General features: G+C 41.6%; 1 protein-coding gene across 2 annotated transcripts in view; it reads right to left on the bottom strand.

Annotated features, from left to right (window-relative positions):
• macrod2 (mono-ADP ribosylhydrolase 2) overlaps positions 1-26,804 on the bottom strand; it is a 415,533-nt gene that overhangs the window by 266,394 nt on the left and 122,335 nt on the right. For both annotated transcript variants that reach the window (XM_008306138.1, XM_008306093.1), the window contains exon 4: positions 24,700-24,729. In XM_008306138.1, coding sequence (XP_008304360.1) covers positions 24,700-24,729 — 30 coding nt within the window. The remainder of the gene's footprint in view (positions 1-24,699; positions 24,730-26,804) is intronic.

Raw genomic sequence — 26,804 nt, 5'->3', positions numbered from 1 at the left:
GAATGAAAAAGCTTTAACGTTAAGAAAATCTAAGTCCTGAGTTAAACATTAACCGTGGATAACACTCGTATCGCTGGAGTCAGTGGATTTTTATAGTTGCTCAAATTCATATTAAGAGGCAGAATGAGTTTAGTTTTGTTCAACAAATAGAAAAACTTGTAAAGATGGAAAAGTGAGAAAGCTAGCGTACAGCATTAAATTGCTACCTCCTGAATGGGCCTGGGTGTTAAAACAGCAATATTGACACTTCATCAATAGCAATAAGAAAATTGTTTGATAGTTTGACTTAAATGCACGCATCGTCAAAGAAATACAAAGTCCAGGTGCATAATCTAACTCTAAGCGAGCTCCCTCTCTGCTTTGTAACAGCCTTTAAAAGCTTGACAATGAAACCCTTTCGCCCTCCATCAGCCTCCCACTTGGTTACTGTGCAGGTATCCCGAGGCAAGCGAGTCCGCAGCAGCCTCTTGGGTCTCTTCTCACCCCCATCCATCCCTTGGTGGCGGTTGCGGCCGGCAGGGACCAGTGACTGCCCTTGTGAGATGTGCTTTACAGTCAAAAAACAGCCACCTCTCCCTGAGCACAGCGCTTCGAGGGCTGTCAGACTTTTTGTCGGGTTATGTGCAGGGTTCAGATCCTGTGATACCTGCTACTGACCAGCCACCCAGAACCTTAACCTCAGCACGGCGCAACACCTTCATCCTGGTCGAGCTCGGGGCATCTCTGGGTTGAATTTGCTCTCTTCATTTACTGTCTATCCATGCAAGATCATTTCTTCATTCTTATTTATTTTTATGTACGTGTCTAAATGTATTTATCAGTGTGTTTTTCATTGTTGTGATAACGTTACCATTCATACCTGTGTACCTTCAAACTATGTCAATTTTCTTCTGGTATTTGTTAAAAATATGTCATTTAAAATCATCAGTAACTATCAACATCAACTGAAAATAAAGAAGATGGAGTTCCAGCTGTATCACCTTGCCTTATTCCTGAAAAATGTACAAGATTAAATATAAATGGTACCAGACTTATCTGAAAGCTAAATTTCATGGCTGATTTTTCAATTTGGCTTTAAAACTACTGATTGATCGCCTGCTCTTTATGTCAACTGGTAGGCTTTCACAGACGGTTCTGACTGGCTGCCTGCCCAAATTAAGTGTAATGAACAAGTACAGTACAGTCTCTAATAGACATTATCCTTGATGATTTTAAAAAGCTCTCTGAATAAAAGCTAAAGTCAGTTCATAGAGAACGGGCCAGGGCATTCAAAATTGTATATACATGACACTAATTTGATCTAAAATCCTCAAAACTGAAAAGTGTCCTTCTCTGTGGATATGAAACAGGCTTTTTGATATTTTAGTATAGAATAGGAGCAGTTTTTAGGTAAAACAACAGATTTATTTTGTCATTTCTTTTCCACTTTGACGTAACCCAGTATTTGCACCCAAACTTGTTCCAATAAATAGCATCCTCTGCCCTGCTGGAGAGCAGAAATCATTTATTTTATAGATTTCCTGCTTTACCATCAAGGATTACCCTCTTAACCTTAGCCTCTTGCTTCCTTATTGGCTTAGCTATTGATTGCCCTCCATCCACTCTTCAACCTTCAAGGTGACCCATAACTAATAAACACTCTAGAAAAGTGTGCCATGCAGCAACCTAAAAATAAGTCTTTGTTTGCTTCTTCTGTTAAGGTCTGTGTCTACAGTATGTCCTCTTCTGCCGACGCTAAGGATCTTTCGCTAAGCAGGAGAAGCCTTTTACTTACGATTCCAAAGCCTGACTGATTTAAGTAAATAAATGTGGTCAACATGAGTGACTGGCAGTCCTTTGTGAGTTTTAAGATGTTCTGGTCCTTCAGCAAAAGCAGCTAAGTTAGAAAAAAGGTTTCTGAGCATAAACAGCAAATTTTAATGCAAAAGAATTGACGATAACGTGGCTGGTTAAAATGATATTTTCCTGTGTTTCCCTCTCTTTGCTTGCTAAGAGGGTCACACTGAGGACTGTGATGAAGAGGGAACATCTGTCTCTAAAGTGTTCCTCCATTATCCACCCATTGTGAAGGATCAGCACCTGAGCAAACAAAGAGCTTCCATTATGCCATATTCAACAAAATCTCAACAGCACCTTTACTAGCCGAGAGTGTGAGAAAAGAGAGAAGAGTGAAAGAAGAAAGGGAAATATTGTATAGGATCTCTAAATGTCTCAGTCTAGTGTGCTTCTTAAACAAAATTAACAATGACCACTAGTTAGAAGAAACGTTTGCTGACCACCATTCCAGCTAAAATGTCTCCCTACTAAATGGCTCTTATTGCTGAGAGTAAAGGAAGACATGGCTGTTTGTGTTGTTTTTTTTTTTTTAACAACTCCACAGATAACCCCTTTTTAAAAAGGAGCACTTGACCTGCTTCCACACATTGGAGTGTCCTTTCCAGGGTAATGGTATTTTGCATAATGCCATTACTAAGCTGAAAGCATGAAATCGGTCTGCTTCAGTCAGGTTTTGAACAGGCAGGAAAGAGAAAAAAATGTGTGGATGTGAATATAAGAGCACAAGGAGGGATAGGGGGATGGGTGAGTGGTAGGCATGTAAAAACAGATTCTCCAATTTCATCTCCTCTATTTACGCAGATTAGTTAATGAGAAAAAGATGTGAACATCACCGTGTTGTAGTTTAGGAAATAACCATCCCAAGTGAAATGAACCATAGTTTCATCACCGAGTGATAGCTCGAAGGATCTAAGAATATCAGCCAGGGTAGCTGGTCTTATTAGGCCCTGGATGAAGACTAAACCTCAGCTGTCAGTGAAAAGAGTGATTCCAGAGTGTCCTATCGTACTCCAAACACACCACAGGGAGCATGGGAGAGGACCCTGACCTCACCCTTCTCTAGTCCTCCGTGGGACCTCTCAGGCAGCTGCAACATTGATCTTCCCGGCTAAAATTTCAAGGGCTGAAAAACAATCTCCCTGTTGGCAAATGGATGGCATGGCAGCCCGGTTGTGGGGTCGTCAGTTCAGCGGGAGCCTAAAGGATGTGCAGATGGGTGTTGATAGGCAGGAATGCTGGACAAGCAAAGGAGATAGAGATGTGTCCGGCAGGCCTTCTATAAAGAGATCTGATGGCTGTGTCACTGACCAGGTGAAGAGGTCATCATCACTCTCGCGCCCTCCAACAGGCCCTCTGCTTTGTACACACTATATATAGGAACTTGGGGCAAGTGGGATTTAACATTTAACAGCTAATGTACAACATTTCAAATCGAACACGTACTGACAAACATATTACTTATGGGGTTCTTTTTTTTGTCTCCAGAGATTACAGTTGTGTCTTACCACTCTGTGGGCCGGGAGGTGAGAAACAGGGGAGAAAGCTGCACATATCACATCTATCAGCAGAGAACATTAGTTACCACAGTGAAATTCCCATTTCAGTTTAGTTAAATTATTTCTTTCTGATACATTTTTTTAGAAATTCCTTCCAGATTAAAAACTTCAGTGCAGCACTCACCAATAACAGACTGAGGGACAAATTTAATTCGTGCCTCAGTAATGGTTTCCATTTGCTGATTATTTCCCTCGGATTTTTACCTCTCTCCGTGCCTGTTCTGGCTAAAAGTCCTGTCAAAATGATTACCCTGTCATTCCCTGAGTAGTTAGAATTTCTTACATAATATCTCTGCACCCCCAGTAGCCAACTCTTCATCAGCTACTAGAAAGTTGAGGTCCTGTGTCCTTGGCCATTGTTTTTTTTTTTTTCCTCAACCTTAAGTCCTATTATGATATTGATAGGATCAGATTTATGATAAATGTAACTTCTCTACATTTGTTTCAGCCCTCATACAGCAATATGGTTAAGTAGCTCAGAGATGAAAAGACAAAATATGAATACAAGAAGTACAGCCTCGCAGTTATACGCCTTCATCAACTAATCAAGTTGTTTTTTTATAACTATGTCTATTCAAAGTGGTATAATATGAGCAGTGAAGACAATGAAGTGTAGAAGGTTGCTGACACAGATAAAGGTATAGCCATGACAGCAGACAATGCATTAAATATGAATGCTGCTGCAGATGATCTGGCTACAAATTGTAAAACATAGATGCTTCACACATGTTCAACCTGGCAGTATAAAAGATCTATACAGTCACCACAGTTTCAAGGTTGACATCCAAGATTCTTGTCATCAGTTCAACGTCAAACAAAATGGGAAATATGGTCACAGTCTCCCAGTTTATTCTGAAGTAGTGGTGTTTTTTGCAGAAAATGATGATGCCTTTTGATCACAAATTTTGAATCAGTTCATCCTTGAGTGGAAGTGAACATTTGTACCAAATATGAAGAAATTCCCTCAAAGCTTTCTTGAGATATTACCTTTAAAAAAAAAAAAAATGATGGATGGACAGACAATCCAAAAACATTAAGGAGAGTGTGGCGTTCGCACATAATGGGGGGAAAACGGGGCGAAGAGAGGTCTTGGTGGTGGTTTTGAAATGGTTTCAATTTTTAAAACTGGAAGATATCCAAGCGACCTGTACCCACGATGATGGGAATGCACAGCAAACCTTCTCTGCCATTTCAAAAGGTTGCTCTCCCATCCAAATGAAAGCAAACCACAATGCCAAAATCTGTGGTTCCAATTGCCAATGTGAGAACTCAAGCAACCCCTCTTGTGGAAACATTCAGGCCCCAACAGTGGTTGCTTTTCAGTCATTATTGAGTCTTTTCAAACAATTAAGAAGACTAGTTCTTTGTCACATTTATTATTCACACACATTTACATACTCTAAATATGTGGCACAATAAAGTACATACAACTCCAGTACCTTTGTGCAGGAGCCATTATGTGTAGCATTATATTGTTGCTATCTTGTTTAGATGTAAATATTATGCCATGTTGATACTGGACAATATGAAATTATTGATTCAATAACAGACCTGAGAGAACGTCTTTGTGTTTGTCCAGTGTTTCATTTTTTTTTTTTTTTGTCATGGCTCCCTATTAACCTTATAAGCGAAGATGCTGCGGTATGCGGTGACAAAGTAGTGTGCTCAAAAATAACCAAGTTCGAAGACACAGTAAGATTTTAAAGGGGACCCAAGGATCAGGGGTTAAAATTCTGTATGCATTTTGCTTTCCTTTTCAACAGAGGAAATGTGGTGGTCTATACCCTGCACAGGCTGAGAGCTGCACTTACAGCAACAATAACTGCATTTCTCCATTTCAAATGTAAAAGAAAAATATGTGGAGCAGAATATAATACAAACCAAAAAGAAACTGTGCATAGCTCTGTATGTATTGTAACTTTTGTGGCTGTGTTTTTTTTTTTTATTACTTGTCCCTTTGTACTGCTACACATTTCTCTCTGAAGTGTCCCTTGTGGTCTACAAGACCATCAACCACAGGACTACCTGCATTAGCTTACTGTATGTGCATGTGTTAATGTAACTACACTGGTGTATAAAGTCATGCATGAACATAAACTCATACGAAGAAGTGTAGCCGAACTATAGGCTATAGTCAGCTATGTAGTCAAAAAGTAAGATGTTAAAGTTTCAGATGTAGTCAAAAAGTAAGATGTTAAAGTTTCAGACAAACAAAAACAAAATGCAGGTGATGAGGAAAAACTGAGATAATATATACTGTTTTATTCAAATGGCTTAAGAGTAGGTTAGACTAGTGCAAGTCTGAAAAGCACTAAAATCTCATTTGTGCTGTCTGTCTGTACAACAGAAGTGCACAGGTCTGAAGCCCTGCCAGCTGCAGTAGTCTGCAGCTGTGGGTGAACCTGGGGTTAATGCATATGTATAAGTGGCTTTGTGTGTATTGGGACGATGTATTATGCAAAACAACAATCCATTATTCAGCTGTGAAGAGTCTCTCACTTATCTTACATAGTGTTGTGATTTTGCAAACTACTCACTGACCACAGCTGAATGCAAAGAGAATAACTGATAATCAGGCCAGCGTTCCAGTCACAGTGTGAAGAATAAACAATGCAAAAATGGGCCAAGGAGAATTATTATTTTTGGCCGCTAAGAGTATTTTAAGTGTTCCTATTCATTTATTTTAATTTTCCATAGCTAACCATTTCTTACTCCTCTCTTCCTAATGCAATCTCCTTTCATTCCGTTTCTCTTTGCACTCGCTGAAAGACAGATCTGTGGAGTGAGCGAGGTCTTGTCTGAAGCTTATCGCCTGTCTCAACCCAGCAGAGAGAAATTCCTTGCCATTTGTTGAATACAAGTGTGATGGTGTGTGTTAGTGGCTCATCTGTGGCTGCACTTCCTCACCTGGCACTCATGTGATTAGATTTCATATCCCAGCCCGCAGCAGATAAACTCTATCTCCATCGGCCAGGCCCCTCAACATCAATCTGCCTCGCTGATGGCCCGTGTTGGGGCGGCAGTCTCCGAACGCATTCCTACCACCGTGTTTTTGCATGACAATAAAAACGCTGATGTCCCATGAAGCATCAGATTGAAGCATTTAGATAAAAAAAGAATAACAATAATAACATTTTTTGTAATATGTTGTGTTTCTGTTTCCCAAGGAAAATAATCACGTCCTCTTAAAAGCAGAGCACCCTGTCGTGCTATCCTAATCGTAGCACTTAGGGGTGCAGTGCTAGCCTCCAGGTGTAAGCCATGTCGAAATGCTGGACTCTGCATGAAGCACATGTGGCTGGACAGGAGTGCACAGGAGAAGGAAGTGGGGGAAGAGTAGAGGAGGACAGAGCAGGCCTGTTTATTTATTGTTCTCCTCCGGTTTAACGGCTCATGACCGGCTAGCTTTATTAAACTGGGCTTTGAGCACACACATAGCAGCACTAAAACTTCCTGATGGCTGAGGGGGGATCAATTCGAGCTGCCGCCTGCAGGAATTACTGCAAAGTAATGGTACTATCACACAGGTAGGTCTCGCCTGCGTTAGGGGTTAAATAGACCATTTAAATTCTTTAATCAACTTCAGTATTAGCTGCGTGAGAGAAGTGCTGCTCCTAACCGATACATGCAGGTGCAGACATTTTCATGAGCATCAAATAATACGCTGGCGCAAAACTGTCACCAAAATGGTTACTGGGAAGAAGGCAAAACACACACGGTCAATTATAAACTACTGATAAACATACTGAAGATGAATCTGTTGCCACCACAATAGCTACACTTGGATGATGTATATTAAGGTTATATTTATTCTAATGCACAAAAAAGAGAACTATAGAGTTGCATTAACATCAGGGCACTTTTAAGAAACATTATTTACTCCATTTCCTCCACTTGACACTGGAAAAACCAAATCCATGTACAACAAATATATCCCACTTATACTCCATAATGGGATATGATCTAATACAAAAAAATATCCAATAAATATTTGTGAATCTAATAAAATTATAATACTGCTTGATATTGCATTTTACTGAAGGGCTTTTATCAAGCTGTATTTGCATACATGGATGGGTGGTAGAAATGCCAACAATTTAACGTAATGTAATACAGCATAAACACAAGCTGCAACTTCTAAATTACCAGAGAGATGAATCATCACCTTTATGACAGACAATTGGGCTGACAAAATTGGATCAGATTTATTGTTCATTGTGGGGTTGTTGCCTTGGACTGCACACTATTTGACATATTTTTCTGTTATCGTCTATCCTCTGTAACAACTGTGTTTCAGTCCTACTATTATTAACTACTAGCAACCACCTTGGTAAAGTAATAATAACCGTTATAATTAATAATTGATAAATGATTACTGCTAAACAAGATACATCTGCAATGTTTACAAACACCGCAGGACTGTCCCTGTCTGGGTTTTTATATATATATATATATTCAAATGTAAAGACGTTAAAAGCAGGGAAAATCAGATCACCATTGAAAGCAGAGAATAATGTGCTTGCTTCCCTGCATATAGATGTCCTGGCTATGTGTTGTGTACACTTTCAAACCACTCCCCCATTTGCTTGTTGACACCATGGTCCCCTTGACCCCCCGCCGCCTCTGTAAATTGTGTTTCACGGCTTGAAGGTTACAGAGAAAGGCTTGTGTTTGCCAAGGAGGCCAGATTAGAGCTCATCATTGGTGGTGTTGAAGATCCCTGCACTGACCCTAAGGGCAAAAAGCCAAGCTGCTTTCACACTGCAGTACACGGGCACCCAAATGAGCCTACTGCGGCCTATTGTCACTCCTCGCCCAAAAGAAAAGGCAGCAAATTGCCATGTCGGGAACTTTGGCCCTCAATCCAATATAATACACAGCCTTTGTCCCTCATCTTGCCTGTTAATATAAAGGGATTCGCAGGGGGTATGCAGTGCAACTAAAATTCTCACTACAAAACAACAAGAATATGATTTGATGTGGGAGTTAGTGTGGGTGTTTACTTCAGAAGATTTCATTTGCAGCAGTTTGAACTGCAAGAGATTTGCATTTGATGCAAATGCAGACATATTTTAGATGGAGCAGGTTAAAGGAGAAAGGCACGTGTTTATCCGTGCAAGAATATAAACTGACAGTTACAAACAGTCAATACGAAATACTTTAAATGAAAGTGAAAGTGAACAGATGCCTGAAAGAGAAGCCAAAATTTTTGTTTTGGCATGACTTTTTTACTACATGCTCCAATAAACAGCGCACCACATGCCGAAGAGTAAATAAAAATAAGTTTGATCCATTAATCAACAAAATCCTTCGAAACCTAGAATATTGTTATATATAGCTTCCGTATCATTATCTCCTATAACCATCCTAGCTGCGCTCTCAAGCTTTCCACTTCACAGACCTAAACCTTAGTGAGAGATTTGATCATTTGGTTCTAGCTTTACTGAGGTAGCTGGTGGAGGTCAGCAATTTAAATGCCTACCAGATGACATGCATCATTAAGGTGGATTTCCAATCCTGCTCAGTGGCCAGTCATGCAAAGATAATTAGGCATTTTTGTCTCCATGACGCTGACTGGCACTAAGATTAACAAGCTTTTGGAGCACAGTTGACTAGAGGTGAGGGTTTGTCATTATTGCCCAACTGATGAACAAGATTCTGTCAGGTTCGATGGCATTTGAACGCTGGCCTTCTACTACGTTGCACACTGCTTACATTAAGTGTAGATCTTAAAGACATTTCCATGTGTACTGAATAATAAAAAAACAAAAATGTTAAGAATTCATACTTAAATACTTACAGCACCTCCAGTAATCAATAAAAATTCACAGGCTAATCCGGTCTAACACCTACGCCTCTGTATGCTCTGAGAGTAAAATAAACCTTGCGAATAGGAAAGAGTGTCGAGTTAGAATTAATGCCATTTTAGCGTGCACATTGTTTTTCCATCAGGTCTATTGGCACACTCACAAAAAACTCTCTGCATGTTTCTAATCAGCATGGTAGCCATCTTAAATGGCAGCAATAAAAGCACAGAGATCTTGCAGGAATGTAAAAAGCTCCAGTAAAATAAAACGCATGATTTAATGACCATCTGTTGGGTGCCAGCGCAGACCTTGCTGCGACATGCTTTGTGAATGATCAAAGGCAGCGTCCGCATCGAGAGCGATTCACCTCAGGAGGCACACCGGGGAATTAACAAGCCACCCAGCACAGATCCATTTTCCATGCAGTTGGGCTCTTTTGATTCCTTAACTGGTCTGCCTTAGTCTCACACGTAGGAAGAGAGAGAGTAAAACAATGTAATATACACAACAGTCTAGCCCTACAAAATGTGAAGCTCATAACTAAACAGCAACACACTTAAAAGTTTGAGATGCATTTGCAGCACAGCCCAGCGGAACTATTCAAAAGAGCTGTGTATTATTAAGATTTTTTTTTTTTTTTCCCCCCCTATCAGAGTAGCCCTGCCATCGGCTGCTTATGTTTATAGCCTTCCTGCGTAGCTCTAAGAGTCCATTTTGGTGTTGAGGGACGGATGCCAAATGACCAATCAGCACTTAAAAGAAGCATACACACACAGAGAGGCATGCTGATGTCCTCAGACAGACATTCCAAAACACTCGGCTCTTATCTCATCAAGGCTCAGTAAATAAAACATTTAACAGCTGAGGCAGAGTCAGGATTGCAGAGAGGCAGTGTGGGTTCCCTGCCTGGTCCAGGAATAACACGTACGACACATAGAAACGGGGGCATCCAAAGATAAGTCAGACACAAACTTATATTAATACTCATGAGTTAATTTGATGTTTTATATGAAAAAAAAAAAAAAAAGACTCAGAGGAGGATGACAAAACACAACAATTCCAGTAGTGTAGCTCAGGCTTTAAAAATGTACCATAAGGCATGACAAATCTCAGGTGGGCTACAAAGAAATAACATAGCCACACAAATACTCTCAAACACTGCAGTGCTAGAATAATTAACATACACATCCTTGGGCTGACATCGTCATTGTTGCTTTGTTTGGCTCTCTTTACCTTCTGTCTCCCTGTCTTGTCTTTTATCTTTCCTTAATTATTCTTCCTTTTTTCGCTGCCTGCCTGTCTGTCAGTAAGGCTGTGTGCAGTATTTAACATGCTGAGGGGACACATGTCCACCCCAAACGCCACAGAACAAATTCGCTACTTTGTTTGCGTTCACAGCTCATTTGGCCCAATCCATGTTTTGGCATTCTGTTATTGTCACGCTTGGTGAGGTTTTCTCCGCTGCCCACCAAGGGGGAGAAACACGTTCCAGGGGCTGTCAGCTGAGGCTCGCATTCACACTCCATCCTGCAGTATTTCCTTCAGGCTTACTTTTTCTTTATATATATATATGTAGAACACAGCGTCTGAAAACAGCTACTGTGGAATAGCATTTGTGCTGAATCTTTGGGGCATTGCCAGCGCATTTTGAAGAAACTAATACAAAATTTCAAACAGCTGACAAGTGTGGAAGTGATCTTGGGAGGTGAAGTTGTTGCAAAAGTGATATCAAGGTCAGCTGTTTTACTTTTTTATTTTTATCCTACCCACATCTCGACCTTTCAGGGGGTCAAATACACACACTTAAGAGACAATCAGCACTACAGCTGTGTGTGCTTTGTTGCGCCTTCACCACTGAGATGCCCACGTGTACGCAGGCTCTCGATTTTAGACGAGTGCCCTCCCCCCCGCACACACTCCTCAAGACTGCGAATGATTGAGGAGCCTTGAGAAAGTGTCAGTGTGGTGTTGATCACAGCAGCCGCGGAGGTTGAGGGGAAGGGACATGGTCTTGTTTGCAATTTCACAGGTGGAACTGGCTGGTGTTGGGAATGTCCCAGCTGGTCTCAAAGGTCTAATCTCCCCGAGCTAGCAGCAGTCCATCCACCCACCGACTGTAAACACAATGGCTCCCTATGGTACTGAGCTGATTGCTGTTTCATCAGGGCCAGGACTAGAGTCAGTGGAGAGGGGCTCTGTCTCTCCCTGTTTGATGAACTTGTTTATTTTCCCTGCGCATGGGAGGCCCAGAACAAACTGATTGGCAAGCGGTGTGTTTATCAGAGACTTAGAAAGCATTCCTGATGATACTGGACAGTCAGTGCTACACCAAAGCCACGGCAAAAAGCTTAATTAGAGCTTTCTGAAAATAATGTCTTGATACCACCCCCTATAATGCCCATGCCCATTATTACTGCTAAGTATGCTCCTCCATCAATTATGGCATGTGCTAATGCGAGTCTCACAGTAGAGAGCCAACATGTTTCAGTGGGCTCAAATAGCTTTGCTGCACTCTCCCACTCAGAAATTAATCTTCTTCCCAGCAGACACCTCTGCACATGCCCAATGCAGAAAGGAACAAATATACGAGCATTAATTGGCTTGTGCATACTGAAAACTCAATTCTTATCTGAAAGCTAACTTCTTAAAGATTTTCTCTCAAAATACACACAGGATTCTGCATATAAATGGCATGTTTAGTTCACAGTTTTTACCAAATATGGCATTATTTTTTACCCTCTAAAACAACTTAACTGTTAAGCTAGTCAATCAGCAAAACACTGTGTGTGCTATATTTGATAAAGTGGAGTGTTTGATGAAGAGAGGACCTATTTTTCTGACTTTTTTTTCCAGTTTTGCCTGCTGCCTTCTTCTGTAGTGAAAACATATAAATAGGTAAAGGCAAATGAGAAGACATTACGCAAACTGTCTTCCTCTCACTACCACCCACTACGTCTGACATCTGTTCTCCACCTCCACCACACCTTTTACTTGGCGTATCCTTCTGCCATTCTTCATATCACCTTCCTCTTCTCTCCTTGTTCCTCACCTTTCTCCTTCTCCTTCTTCCATACCCTCTCCCCACCTTTTACGTGAGATTCCGCGGCTCTCCTCAGAGATCTGTCAGCGTGCACATACTGCAGTGCGCGGGTGATAATGAAGTGTCTGGGAAAAGAGGATTAGGTGGAGTGGCGGGCATCATCCCTGTGGTATAAACGCTCATCTCTCCCTTAGGAAGGACACATAGAGCGTCTTTCACCTCAGTCCAACTGCCTGTCTCGGTGTCACTCTCAGCTTGCATACTGGGATGGCTGCTGTGGCCCTCAGGAGGCAACAGTGAGGGGGTTACCACAACGACGGGCCCTGCTCCTAGGGGACACTTGGCGTTTCATCCTCTGACACCCGTCTGTTTATTCTGCACAGTCAGGCTGAGAGGAGCATAACAGGCACCAGTAAAAGTGAAGATCTTCACCAGGGGAACAGACTGATGCAGGGAGAAAGATATAGAGGGTGAGTGAGAGAGACAGGGGAAGAGAGAGGAAAAGAGAGAAACTCCTCCTCTTCCCTGTGGTCTGACAAAAAGATGACAGCTTTCCTCTGGAGCTTGCTCTGCCCTCCCTGGGCTGAAACCTTCCTTGTAGGCAAGTGGCCTGTCAGACACAGCTAACTAGGGTGCCCCGTGAGAGATGCAGAAGGCTCGACAGTTTGTTACTAGTTGGCAAAAGGCCACCATAGCAGGTCAGTCTCTACCCAGAAAGTGTCAGTGAAGTGCGACTAATCAGCCACCAAGCATCACATTAGAGATGCTCACGTGAATATGCTCCTTCCTTTACTCCCACAGCTAGTTCAAAGACCCATTATCAGCGCACTGTCACACACAAGCCTCAGATCTAAATACCACCTCAGCGCTACTGTAAACTTTAGGTACCTGGTGGCAGCTCGGGCTCTGCGTGTTTGTTTAGATGTGCTGCTGTGATGAATAGTTAGTGGGCATGGACTCTACAAGCAGTGCAAATCCCCAAGCGTGTGCACATGTACCTCTGCTATAAACGGTTAATGTAGAGGTCCTTGAGCTAGCCGTGCAAATCCATGTAAAGCAGTAATAAACATGCATTCTGAGTTTGTGGGATAGTAATGTTGTCAGTCAATAAAAATAAAAAAGAAATGTGGCTTGGCATAAGTGGGTTGTTGACCCCCCATTTCTCCTTAATGCATTTTTTGCTAGCCCCACTTCTGTGCGATGTCCATATAACTGCTTTCTCCATCTAATGTCACATCACAGAACAACGGGTTATTAACCACCCAGCCAAATTTGAATGATTAAAAAAAATAATAAGCGGTATTCTGGCATGTCCGCTGAAGGCACTGAAACTACACCAATCGCGGGAAAGTTGCCGCCTCTCTCAAGTGTCAGCTACCACTATAACGTTACATGACTTGTTTGCAGTGTGACAACAAATAGGCCACATTCTGTTTGGCACACCTTTTCAAGCCGTCTTGGTTCTGTTGTTTGGTCCACACTACAGTTCGATTTAAAATGTTTGTAAACAGCTTTCACACCAGTCCGAATGAACCGCGCGAACCAGGCAAACAAACCTAAGTTCATTTAAACTGAACCACAGAGGTTATGGTGAAATCACGAATGTACACTGTAGATAAAGACGAATGTCAGTCTTGCAGGTGTAGCTCTGGTGATGCCCGCTTGGGTTTTTTTTTTTTTACAGAACCCTGGTAAAAACACCTTGCGAATATGGCTTGAAGGTTCAGTAATTCCAGTGTTACACACCGCAACAGCTGTTGGCAGGACATCTCATCTTTCTAAAGAAATTTAAATGAGAAAGCCCAGCTGTTCTTTTAGTTCAAGCATTCGTGGAAGATGCATGGCTAACTAGCAAACCAACGGCTGTAGTAGCTTGCAGTCAAGCAGGAGACACACTGATGCTAATCCGCTCTGGTTTTTCTAATGTTATCGCTTTGGGGTGAGGGGTCAAGCTAAACATAACTTCAGTGTCTCATCAAACCATGATTTCTAATTTCTAATTTTCCAAAATAACCCTGAACACAAAAATGATTTAAAACACTTGAACGGGATGGTGCTATACTTGCTGTATTGGCAAACATCTGCTAGAATGCCCCATGCAACTGTGCGTGCAGGCCAAAATTTGTGTCCACACAGACAGTCCATGTGCCAACTACACTCCAAGGGCAGTAGTGCACATGTTTGGCAGTAGTGTGCATGCACAGAATACGTAGATGTTGACCTGCTGCGTATGTATGGAACTCCCAGCTGAATAGATAATAGCATAATAACAACAACTGCACAGCTCAAGGTGTCTGCAGCTGTCTGTGTGCCTGTTCCCAAGAGAGAGTAATCAAGGCTTTACTTCCCAGCTCAGTACTACATAGTTTCACATGTTTTCACAAGCCACTTTCTATAGTCTATCATGTAAAACAAATTCAGAAACAAATGCTGAAACTTCCTTTACACAGACTGAAATAGCACAATGGTACATGGTACATTTACATCTCAAAATCCAGCTGTAATTTACTAATTGCAGTGATTAAACAAAACATAGCCAACCACACATATTTGGCATTAACAGTCCGCGTAGCTTCCCTTCCACCGGTGTGTGGTCTCATGATCATACCTGGAAATGGGAACCGAAGGAGAAGCATGGCACGCTGTATCAGCCTCGTGCAACCGCATGAGACAAAACTATTATTTTCTCCAAAGTAAATGGCTGCTAGGATGAGGTTGTTCCACCTGACCTGGGGGGCTGTTCATTGATTTAATGGCTCTGCTGTTTGGCAATGTCCTACTAATTTCTCTCATAGATTTCCACTGGGTCCTCAGTTACTTTCATCACTGTTAGCGGGCGGCTGTGGTTCAGGTGGTAGAGCAGGTTGTCCACAAATCACAAGGTTGGAGCTTTGATCCCGCCCTGCTCCCGAGGGCGGCCAAGCACCTTGCATAGCAGCTCCGCCGCCACTGATGTGTGAATGGCAAAAACACTGTAAAGCTCTTGGAGTACCACCAAGTTAGAAAAGCGCTATATAATTGCAGACCATTTACCATTTAGATATAAAGAGTAGATGGCGTGGAGGGTTTAACTGTGCTAAGGAATTAAATTCTATTAAACTTCAAAGAAAATTATTAGAGACCCTAGTTTTGATACAGAACCCCTTTTTACAGAGCTTCAGGGTTCAGCTCAGGTTGTACATCAAAAAACCTGATTTTGTTAAATGGTGGAAGGCATGATTCTTTCTTTCTGTTTGCCTTTTGTCCCACCTGTCTGCTGTTGGAAGGGTGCTACCTTCCTAATATATATTTTGCAAGAATTTTTCCAGCATGCAATCTGACTAAAAATAACAGGGTTTCAGATGATTGGTATATTGGCATATCTTCCGTCTCTGAATCATTTGTGAGCATGTGCCTAAGCTCTTAGAGCCTCGTGTGATGTCCTTGTAATAGCCTTGCCATGATTGGTGAAACCGTGGGATGGGGTAGTGCCCTGCTAAGAACTGTCCCCGTCTGTCAGATCTCATCACTCCATCGTGCATTGCTGGGGGCAGCAGGACCAAAACTGACCACTGAGTCAACTGACAAGACAGCTCAGCATCCAGTTATCCCAGAAAAAGAATCTCTCTCACACACACAAGCACACTCACTTTAAAATTCAGACAGCCACACAGACACGCCGTTGTGGGAGCAAATGCGTGCGCAGTCATGTTCGCGCTCACACACACTGTCACGAGAACGCATTGTCACATGGATACGTATACGTAATAGACACGGACACATGCATGCAAAAGAAAATAGACAGCGCATTGAAGTGTGTGCAAGATCCACCCCCCCAAAACAACCACAATAAAGTCTGTGCAGGATACAAATGTGCTCTGACACTGGGGTTGGTAATGCATTGAGTTGTCTAAAATCTTAAACAACTGACCCAGAAATGCCGGTGCGCAAGAGGGGGTTCGGGGTACGGGAGGAGGTCATGTGTGATGCAACGCGGAAGAGAGCTAAATTGACATTTTCTTGCCCACTTCTCGAGCCCCGTGGTGGCATTCTCACTTTGCGTTCAATGAGGGGTGACAGAATAAGGTGGATGACTCTTAAACTGGAGTGAATGGTCTTTGTTGTGCAAAAGCAAGTGAATTACTAAGTGGCCGAAATGTACATTCTGTCGGACTGAAAAATATCACTCTTCCTTTTCAGAGAGAGCAATAGAGAGGGGACAAAACACAGAGAGAGAGAGAGGCTGCAGAGGTCAAACACAAAGTAAAACAAGCAGCTGCAATATGTTTACAGCAGCGACCCTGAGGGAAGGAGAGGACCCAACTGCAATATCACATATATTTATTTTCAACTAAATGATTCAGAGTTTAAGATGGCTTGCTGCATGTATTTGTTGTGTATTTGCAGGCATAAAAACATGTGCTAAAGTGCAAAGAAAAACAAAAGTGCATGCAAAAATGTACAAAGCCGACCTTAAAAAAAAAACAATAAGAACTGCTTATAATGTATACTCGATTTACAATAACTTAAAGATTTCATATTTTACCAAGACTGTAATATAAAATGTAACAGCATGCAGTGACTGGTAGAACTTGCATTTCAAACCGATAAGGCTCCAGGCTTTTTCAGCGCCTCGGTTCAATGTACGATAGGAGAGATTCAAGAGGAGTACAGCCTTCCACCTGAAATGACCCCCTTAGTGATGAGAGGTACGTGAGATTCTGTGTCAGTCTGAAAATGGTTCTGAAAATAGGTGGTTAGGGTAGTGAGAATCTCTGCTGCAATTCTCCATCACAGAGATACAACCCCATTTTTCCCTGTATTTCTCAGATTTTTATACCCACTGCAAGCCAACACCAGCATGTTTTAGTACTCCTTAAGGAGAGAAGAAAAAGAAAAAAGAGAAAAAAAAAAAACTATGCTTGCCCTTTGTAGTCAACTTGTGTTTTCAAAAATCGAAAACACTAATTAATTTCAATTACAGTGCTAAAAAAATCTGTTTTAGACATACAGGAAACTCCAGCGATCAAGTGCAATTAACAAGAAAATGCTTTATGCAGAAAGCCTCTGAAAGTTCTACATTGCACATATATATACCACTGGAGTGGTTTCCAAAAAACTGTTAATTTGATAGAAAAGTGCAACTGTGTGTCAAAGGAGAAACATCTCTTTGAGCAAGTGTGTCTCTGTGTGGTCCTGGTCGGCTCTATAAAACTCACGATACCACAGCCAGAGAGTGCTCCATACAGTTTGATATGCTGATATGTGTACTGTTTAAAGTTAGACCCCCTCTCTCTCACCAAGCACTGCAGTGCCAGAGATCAAGTGATGCCGTCAACTAACTAATGACATGACTGCCGCAGGCAACGGCCGGCAGCTTGATTTATACATGGGGACAGAGATGAATGATTCATAGGGTAAGAGAAGGATACCAGGACACGTGGAAGCTATATGCCCCTCTTGCTCACTCGTATTCGCGCATACACACCTCTCCATAAACTCTTTGGAACACTCCCTTATGTCTCGTAAGCTAAGCATTACACAACTGACCAGTCTTGTTACCGCTGCTCATAATGGTTCTGTGACGGTTTCCCTCCCTCCTTTTGTCTCCACGTTTTTTGCACAACTGTTCCTCACACTGTCCCTCTTTCCCACTAGGATTCATTGACTCCCAGGCCATTTCTTCTTCCCTTCCCATTATAATGCAACGCTAATCCTAAATATGGAACCCACTGTTGTAGGATAAAATGAATGGCCCAATCATTCTGCATCAATTAGTCCATCCATCACTGCTGATTGGAGGAGGGGGAGGCGAGGGGGATGTTCCCGGTGACTGTTCTCCGTGGTGGCAGGAGGGAGACAAAGATGGCACGAGAGCGAGCCTTCACACAGAAATTGCAATTTTCATCACTATTTGGGAACCGCAAACTGCAGTCCACCGGATGACCTTGTCCTTGTTAATTTCAGCGGAATGTCCTCTAAATTACGTCATCTCAGTAATAATTGGGTGCAATGATCTGACAGCGTGGGGACACTTTTCAGATGATCATTTTTCAATGGTGGTCACTTTTCATCAACTCCTTGTAAAACACTGAATAAAGTTTTTTTTTTTCATACAAAGAAACGGATCTACTTGCCAGCGAGGTAGACAAATTGTCGTGGCTTTCTTGCACATTATCCCATCAGTTTAATGGGCTACATATTTAATAAAGACAACACTTGTGTGCGAGCATGCGCCACAGTGTTAATGCACAAACGCACTTAAAAGTTCACCACACTTGGGATTTGTAGAGTTAAGTTGTTTTATAATTTCACTAAGTAAGTGCAATTTACAAAATGACTTCTCTGCTTATTCAAGAATGAGGCCAATTCAAATAGGACTTTTTTTAATGTTAATTATTTAAACGAATATCACAGGCTCAAACCGATGCAAGAGGGCACTCCCTGACGTGGATGGTGCTATGAAAAGCAAGCATGAATGCAAAGTCCTGTGCCAAACGCAGCCCTACTGAAATGAGAGGTAAATACACTTACACAAATACTCTAGGAGAGATTAAAAATATGTGTTGATGTTGTGTGTTTACCTCATAAAGAGTTCCTAACAGCAGGGCTAATCCCAAAGAGGGGGACAGATGCACATTTATTTCAGTCCTGTCTTGAACACACTTAAAAAAAAAAAAAAAAAAGCACAGGGAACATTATAGCACAAATACAAGGCAGGCCTAGATCAGAGTGTAACTAACTCCCCTCTAAATATGAGGAGATAAGTAAATCCCCAGGGTGCCCCACTGACTGAAGAATCTTTGCATTCAATTTATCATTCTACATTATTTAGGCTACTCCGTGGGGAAATACACTATCTGTGTCATAAGTTATGCTAATGGCTGTTACTACCATCTGTGAACTGAGGACCATCAGTCAAGCATAGTGTGCAATCTATGAGTTATGAGAATAATATGTCATCTTTGAGTGAGTAGTTTGGGGGCTTCCAGGGAGCTGAAAAAGACCGTGGAGGGGACAAAAGGCCATCCACACAACACATCCCATATCTCGACCTGCACCCCTCCCCCCCTGCACAGAGCACCATGTCCTGGTCCCCTCCAATCCACTCAATAAACAAGCCTTGGGCAGGACCCAGACAGAGGATAATGGTTCACCTGGAGGTGACAAGAAAAGAAAACAGAGCTCTTTGCATAACGAATGGAGATAGAGATAAGCAGAGTGAAGCACTTAGGACTCCTGATAAAGGATTATCCAAACATGTCTGAAACTGAATACATTGTCTTTTTTTTTAAAGCATACTGGAGTATTCTGTGGTAGCGAGAGCCAGTGCTGCAGTTACTGCAAAGACCTTTTCGACTTGAATTGCTAATAATGTGGTTGTCTGGTCAGATAAATTCACTAAAAGCAAGGTCTGAGTTAGGACTCTATTATATCCCTTCTGTTAAGTAGATTTGTAATACACATGCATTATACAAGCATGTGCACATCATCGTTTTCAGGACAGCCGCTAAGCACGGCCTTGTCCTGTCGTTGTGATTCTACATCCCATGACATCTTTAACTGCAGAGGAGGCAAAGAACCACATGAGCTCCACCACAGCCGGGCATAATGACAACGGGCATAATTAATCTCGTATATTCAAATGTGTTGGTACTTGCCATGACTCACAACGCTGTTTAGGAAACTTACGAGGGAGGAGTGCTAAGGGCCCACAGCGCTATAGCCTCCGTTATGTAAGCAATGACAAAGGCTGGCGATTTCAGTGAGCGTTAGCAGCCCGTGGCTAAATTAGCCCGAGTCAGGACATACAAAACAACCATGCATGCGCCCCCGCTGCTTGACTGGAGCAGAGAAAGGAGGCCCAACCTGAGAAGAACGATTTGTTTGGGTGGTCTAGTTAAAGCCTAGTGCTAAATGGGCAACGGTTCTGGTTAGAATGCTAATGAGCCAATTCCCCTCCTGGATGGAGACATCAAAGGCAAGTGGAGCTCCCTCTCTCTGGCTACACAGGGCTTCATGGTATCATTACATGGCTCAGTGTGCGCTTGAATGCTTGTGTTTGTGTGTGTGCATGTGTGTGTGTGTGTGTGTGTCAGTGAGTGTGTGAGAAAGAGACAAATGGGGGAAAGGAGGGACAGACAACATGATGTTTACATTAGGTCTATTCTTTTGGGACTGTGCCAACATCCAGCCATGCTGTGACACACATCACACGTGCAACCTGGTACCATTCATAATTACCCTCTATTCACAGAGGCCTCATTTAGCGTGCTATTATCAGAGATCATTGTTATTTCCCTCTATGTATGTTTGGAATCCCAGTGAGACCAACATGTCTAACGTAGATAACGGTACTATTTCGGTTAACCCATTTGTGTACATAATACTGAGGACGTACAACCCAGAGAGAATTCCCATCAGCGATTTCTAAGGATTTAATAGAGCATCAGGGCATAAGAATCATTTCTTATGTTTTTGTTCTTTTTTAAACATAAATAATGCTAAAAATATGTTTTCAGGGTACAGGAAAAAACTCACCCAGGCTGTATTTTATACTTATTTCCATCCTTTATTGCACTGCTCTGGGTGCCAGCCAACAAAACAATCACCAACAAAAATGTCCTGTCTGTTTCGCTGAGACCACATATCACACTTGAATTAATGATATGATATACAGAGAGGTGAAACCTTTCTCTAAAAAGATACCTACACATAGGGGAATAACAAAAAAAAACCAACAACAATAAAAAAACAAAACTCTTAGGCCATGTAAGGCTAGAGTCCGTCCTAAAAGTGCAGTGAAATAACTTAGATAAAGTAAAGACTTTGTCCAGTTTTCACATACTGGCGGGAGGCCCACCTCCAGAACTGTGAGAACCAAGCATGGCTCAGGTGTGTGAGGCCAGCATGATGGATCATCCTGTTGTGAAGCTGCCCCTCTGCACAGCCCTGAGAAGACAGCTGGGAGATAAGGAGGGCCCTATATGAGAGCACATCTCCTCTTCACATCGATCCTCACCGCCACCAAGGCAGGAGGTCTTCACATGCCAAACCGCAGATAGAGGTAGAGAGGGTGGGCAGGGTGACAACGCAGGGAACAGTTTTGCAGGTTTAGCAGCCACCTTCGAGTGATAAAGACACTGGAAGATAAAACCCCTCTTGGCCTCACACAGATAAAAGACCAACAGTGTAGAGCTTTGTTTTAGGGGAGAAAATAACATTTTTAGCTTTGTGGTAGATAACAGTAATCTCTGCTTATAATCATCATTCTTTACTATGGCCCAAAAAACAAACACAACCTTCACAAAGAAAAAAAAAACGCACATATGAGAAATTTAAAAATAACATACTTGTGACCTGACTTGTTGTGGTCATTATTAATGTGAGAAATGTGAGCCTTAGCATTTTAGAGTTAATTGACCTTATATCTTGTGCCAGAAACTTGGCAGGAATAGCATCGCTGGAAGTCAATTAAGAATGAAAAGAGGCTTTGCTCTCAAAAAAAATGGCACCAGCTACAATTAGAATTCCTCTGGAGTTAATAAGCACAGCTGCAGGTCACAATCAACTGAAATGTTTTCTTGCAAAGTGAGACATTAATTGACACATAAGATCCCATGTTTTGTTGTTGACAGCCGCAAATTCGTCTTCATTTTTGCTGCTGCTGTGTTGAAACGGAGCAATCTGTAGCAGCCTAACAACTATTATTAGTTGAAAAAGAGACTGGATCAATCAGCAAGGCCAAGATTTGGAGAACTGTAAAAAGGTGATTTGCCACAAAATAACAATAATGAAAATATAATAGCAAAGAAAATTGCTTCTTGTGTTTCTCTGTACGCCGCAAATCAATTCTGAGGGTTGACTGCAGGAGAGACAGACACCAATCAGGAGGACAGTACACCCGGCTTTACCGGGCCTGGCTTGGTTATAGAGACGCATGTTTGTAACCTCTGATCTCAATCACAGAAATTCTTAAAATGGTTGTGTGCTGAGGGCCTCTCCATGTCACTGATGGATTGTGATTCCACGCTGCAAGTTTGCAGTCTTAACCATGTATCAGACAAGATAAGGGGCCACTCCAGACTGCATGATTGGATGTGAATAAGGTTTCAACAGCTCCATGTGCACTCTAATGGTGCACTGAGCAGTTAACTACGCTGTGGCTTTGATGTTGCTTTATGCCCATCCGTTGCCTCTGATGACTCATATTTGACAGGCGGTAAATCCCTACAAATAAATAAATAACACAGAAGCGTCATCTTGCAAGGTGCAGGAATTCTGTCTGAAATATGTTGTTTATTACGAAATCAATTTCTAAAACTTCTTTGCAGCAGGACTATCTAATTTGGAGGAAGTTTTTGACAGATAAAAGTGGAACATTTTAAAGTCTCGCTCCTGTCGATGATTTAACCCCCGAGAACTAATCTCTGAGCAGCAAAGTTAAACATTTGGAAGTTTCTTTAGATGAAAATAATCCTTTCCTGCCTTAAAATGACTTTGATCTAACTTTAAACTTTTGTTTCCACTAGGGTGTCCGGATCAACATAGTCCCTGCCTCTGTTCACACCAACCCCTCCCCACTCATGGTAGCTCAAGCACACCAGCTCACCTACAACTTTGCTCAAACACTGTAGAACTACTCTACCCTACTTCCTAATGGTAAAAGTTTTAATACCACAGTAATTCAGCCATTTATGTTCAAATAAAACATTTTGAAGAAGAATGATGATACAGAAAGCCACACTCCACGAGTCAACGGGATTGGTTTGTTAGGGGTAGTTACACATGAAACCTTGAAATTCTGAGGCCCCGTTTACACGTAGCAAAATGGTGATATTTCCATGCGTTTGGGCCTTTGGTTTTTAAACGAAGCTACAAGTCACCAAAAACAATCATATCTGAAAACTCCATAAAGTGGAGATTTGGAAAAACTCCGTGTTTACGCTTGCATGTAGACAGAAGGAGATGGAGTTTGACGTCACAGTATGCGACAGAAGCGTCATCAGCGTCACACGTGTGCGATCCATGTTTACAGTTTGTCTGCTGTGACAGAAGTAGATGCTGTTAAGGCAGTGCTTGTTTTTACGTTTGGGCAAAAGCTTTTGGCCTGTTTGCATTTACGTTTACAAATGGAGCAGGGCAGAAGGATCGCTTGCGGCCCTTGTGTCATTATCGTTAAAGTAACAGGAAGTAATTCGTTGCTGTGTTTTTATGCAGGATTCTGATTGGCCAGCATGGCTTTACGCTTCCCGTTACACTGCCCCCTATAGGTTTGTCATGCTCATAGCAGCTCTTAACGACGTGTTTATGCAGGTTTGTGTAAATGAAGATTTGAAAACAATCTGGTGTGAACAATGTCATTTTTGAAAACGTAGATCCGTTTTTGTAGACACCTGGCTATGTGTAAACGTGGCCTGAATCTGTGTTTTTGAGATGGTCATCGGTACACTGTAGCTCCAAAATGGAAAATCCTCAGCCATGGCATTGACTGCTTATTTTGTTCCTGATTTCAGTATATAAAACACACCATTTGAATATGTTAATGACAAAAAAGATTTTTACAGGAGGAACTCTTAAACCATCCTGTTACCTATTACAGTTTAATGATCACAACAACAAAACACGATGGCTAAATTAATTGAGATCACACAGTAGATAAATAGCACTATCTGGCACACTGTCAATGCCAGTGAAGGTGGTGGCTCATAGCTGCATTAAAGAAAATTTAAGAATGTCACTTATGATGAACTACTCATTGTGATAGAGACCTTCAACATACACTCTGAGAAAATGTTTTTTATGAAATCATAGGTTAGATTAGATAGTTATATTAGACAAACAGATGTACCAAGGTTTACTGTCTTGGTTGGGATAACACTGTACAACTGAAGGCTGTCAGGAGACACATTTAAAGTGACAGCCAACACAGATGGATAAACAGATAAGGCTGAAGCAGTGACCTTATTTCATTGTCATACTATTCCCACATGTCATCAAAAATTCCCCTTGGGAGTAAAAAATTAACATTCCACATGTAAAGGGGGAGCATTTCTACCCCAGCCTCATCTTCCTGTGCTACAGAATGATTATTTCAATCATGTCACTGCAAAAGTCAGAATTCAGGAAAAAAGAGGAACAGTGGGATTGGGCAGTAGCATTCTACTGGAGTTCTCTACCCATTATCCCCACACCACAGTCGACTGCCTCAGATTTCCTCCGTTGCTTTGATGATAATGTTCTTCGGCAGGCCACTAAAGTAATGACCATCTCTCTGTGTGGCACAGCGCAAGGTTGCTCTGCACTTCTCTCAAATGTTTTGGGCTTAAACTTAGCCACATTTAATGCAGACACTTGAAAAGAGACAGACAATGAAGTCTGCCGTGAACCAAAAAATATACATATAGATGATAAGTGCAAATTTAATTGCTTTAATACCATCGGAACAATCAGTTAGACATTATAATGAAAAACAACTTACCTCCCCCACCTCCCAGAAGACTGGAGTTTGCTGAAAAGAAAGAAAAAAACAATAATTCGGTTAAGTTAAAAAAAACAAAAAACAATAAACAAGTTATGGATTGTTCAAGAAAGTCAACAATATTTAGTCATTTTTACTTAGAATGTTATGAATTCACCAGTGTAATGTCTCATAAACACATTTAAATTATTCATGATAAATTCTCAAATGTGTCATTTATATTATCTATCAAATACCACAAAAAAATCACTGACAGTAGGCTTGCGTAGGAAAGGACCAAGATTGAAATTGGCTTGAATGATAACGCAGTTATGTTACAGATTCTTGTACCACTTTCTCACTTAAAGCCGTAATCACACCTTTAAATGGCTGCCTACAAGATTTAGCATTTCCATGGGAGCTTCCAACAATATCACACTCATTTGACGAGAACAAATAACATGAATGCCATCCAATAGTTTATCACATCCACAGCAGACACAAGTGATCGGTGTGTGACGTGGTGTTTTTCTTTACGTATTAAATTAGCGGGTTGGCAACAATTGAGTCATTCAGTCAGCAGCTAAATTCACTATGTAACTGTGAGGTTTGCTTCTCACACGTCAGATACCGTTCATATGTAAAACACCCTCGAGTAAAGCCCAGCTGTGTGTTGTCAGCTTTAAGACACCAATAGTATGACCTAGCCCCGTGTTGTTGATGAATGGCTGAATCCCTGACATTATCCGTAGTTTACCGGTTCAACTGAAGGTAGCTGTCAGAGTGATATCTAACTGGAGAGTGTATCATTAAAAATGAACCTATTTTCATTTTGCTGTCAGTTACAGGCATCCGCTGCACTTGAGAGAAGGAAGATTAGAGGGGATTTAAAGTACATCTGTTAATTTGCGTGTTACTGAAGGTAGGTAGCCCATGTGTTTGAAGTGTAGTTCATACGGCGGGCATTGGAAGAATCATACGCCGCAACCTGCCTTTAATGATCTTCGGTTTCTGCTACAGAATCGGCTATCATTAGCAGTGAACACTACCCCATTAAAAGCTTATTATTTCTCAAAAACGTTTTTGTGCACAAGTAACAGATAATGAACATGTGATACCAGGGAGAGCAGCAAAGTCTTGTGAGATATATACACACACACACACATATATATATATATTTTTTTTTTTTTTTCCTTCCCTCCTTCCCCTGATTATGTGTTGAAACTGACTTCTGGAGTTCACTCAGTTTCCACATGTTTCTGTGAAACCATTACAGCTTTGCATTGTCCTCGTTTGAGCACCACACATATGAGTGGGCACGACAAAGAAAACTCTCCCACTGCAGAATTCGTTTCATCAAAGGGCTTTTGTTATATATATATCTGTGTGTGTGTGCGTGTGTGTGTGTGTGTGTGCGCGTGTGCGTGCATGCATGCATGCGTGTGTACACATACAGTATGAGCGCAACATACACAAACAAAAAACTGCAACTCAAACAGGGATGTACTGACAATCCACTGTCATGTTTACAATAGCACCTCTCTAGGTTTTTCTGTGATGAAAAAGACACTCATGCTCTTCCAGCCTTTGTTTAGCTCTGGAATCTGTCAGCTATCAACAGAAAGCACACAACTCAAATGTGCATCATTTCCAGAGCACCCTTTTACAACCAGGCTGCAAAATTTTCTCTTTGTATTTTTAAAAGCCTGGATAAATGCAGTGACATTCTAAGGCTTTGTTATAAGAGATACCATCAGTTTTAAGACAAGTACTCACGCAATTTGAGAAATGTTCTATAACTTTTCTTATGATGTATATTTGTTAAGCTTGATGCCATTTATCTGTTATTACCACGATGAAAGTAATAGTTTCAGTGCCAGTTCAGAGCAAGCTAATAGTATGCTAGTTTTCAGCAAAGTCTATCATCATTGTCTAGTCTCCTGGGGAGTCTTCCTATTCCTGAGCTATTAAAACACTGGGGTTTAATTACCTGACATTATGGAAATGCATGCCTGAGGGGGGCGCTTCATTTACTCCACACCTAATCAGAGATTGGAGATGCGGTTGCTAATCAGTCTGACACAACTCTCCTGCATGTGTATGTGTGTGAGGCGGAGGAGTGGTAG

Source organism: Stegastes partitus, unplaced genomic scaffold, assembly GCF_000690725.1.
Source record: "Stegastes partitus isolate 25-593 unplaced genomic scaffold, Stegastes_partitus-1.0.2 Scaffold1, whole genome shotgun sequence".
NCBI lineage: Eukaryota > Metazoa > Chordata > Actinopteri > Pomacentridae > Stegastes > Stegastes partitus.
This window is presented reverse-complemented; position numbering and strand designations above follow the sequence as displayed.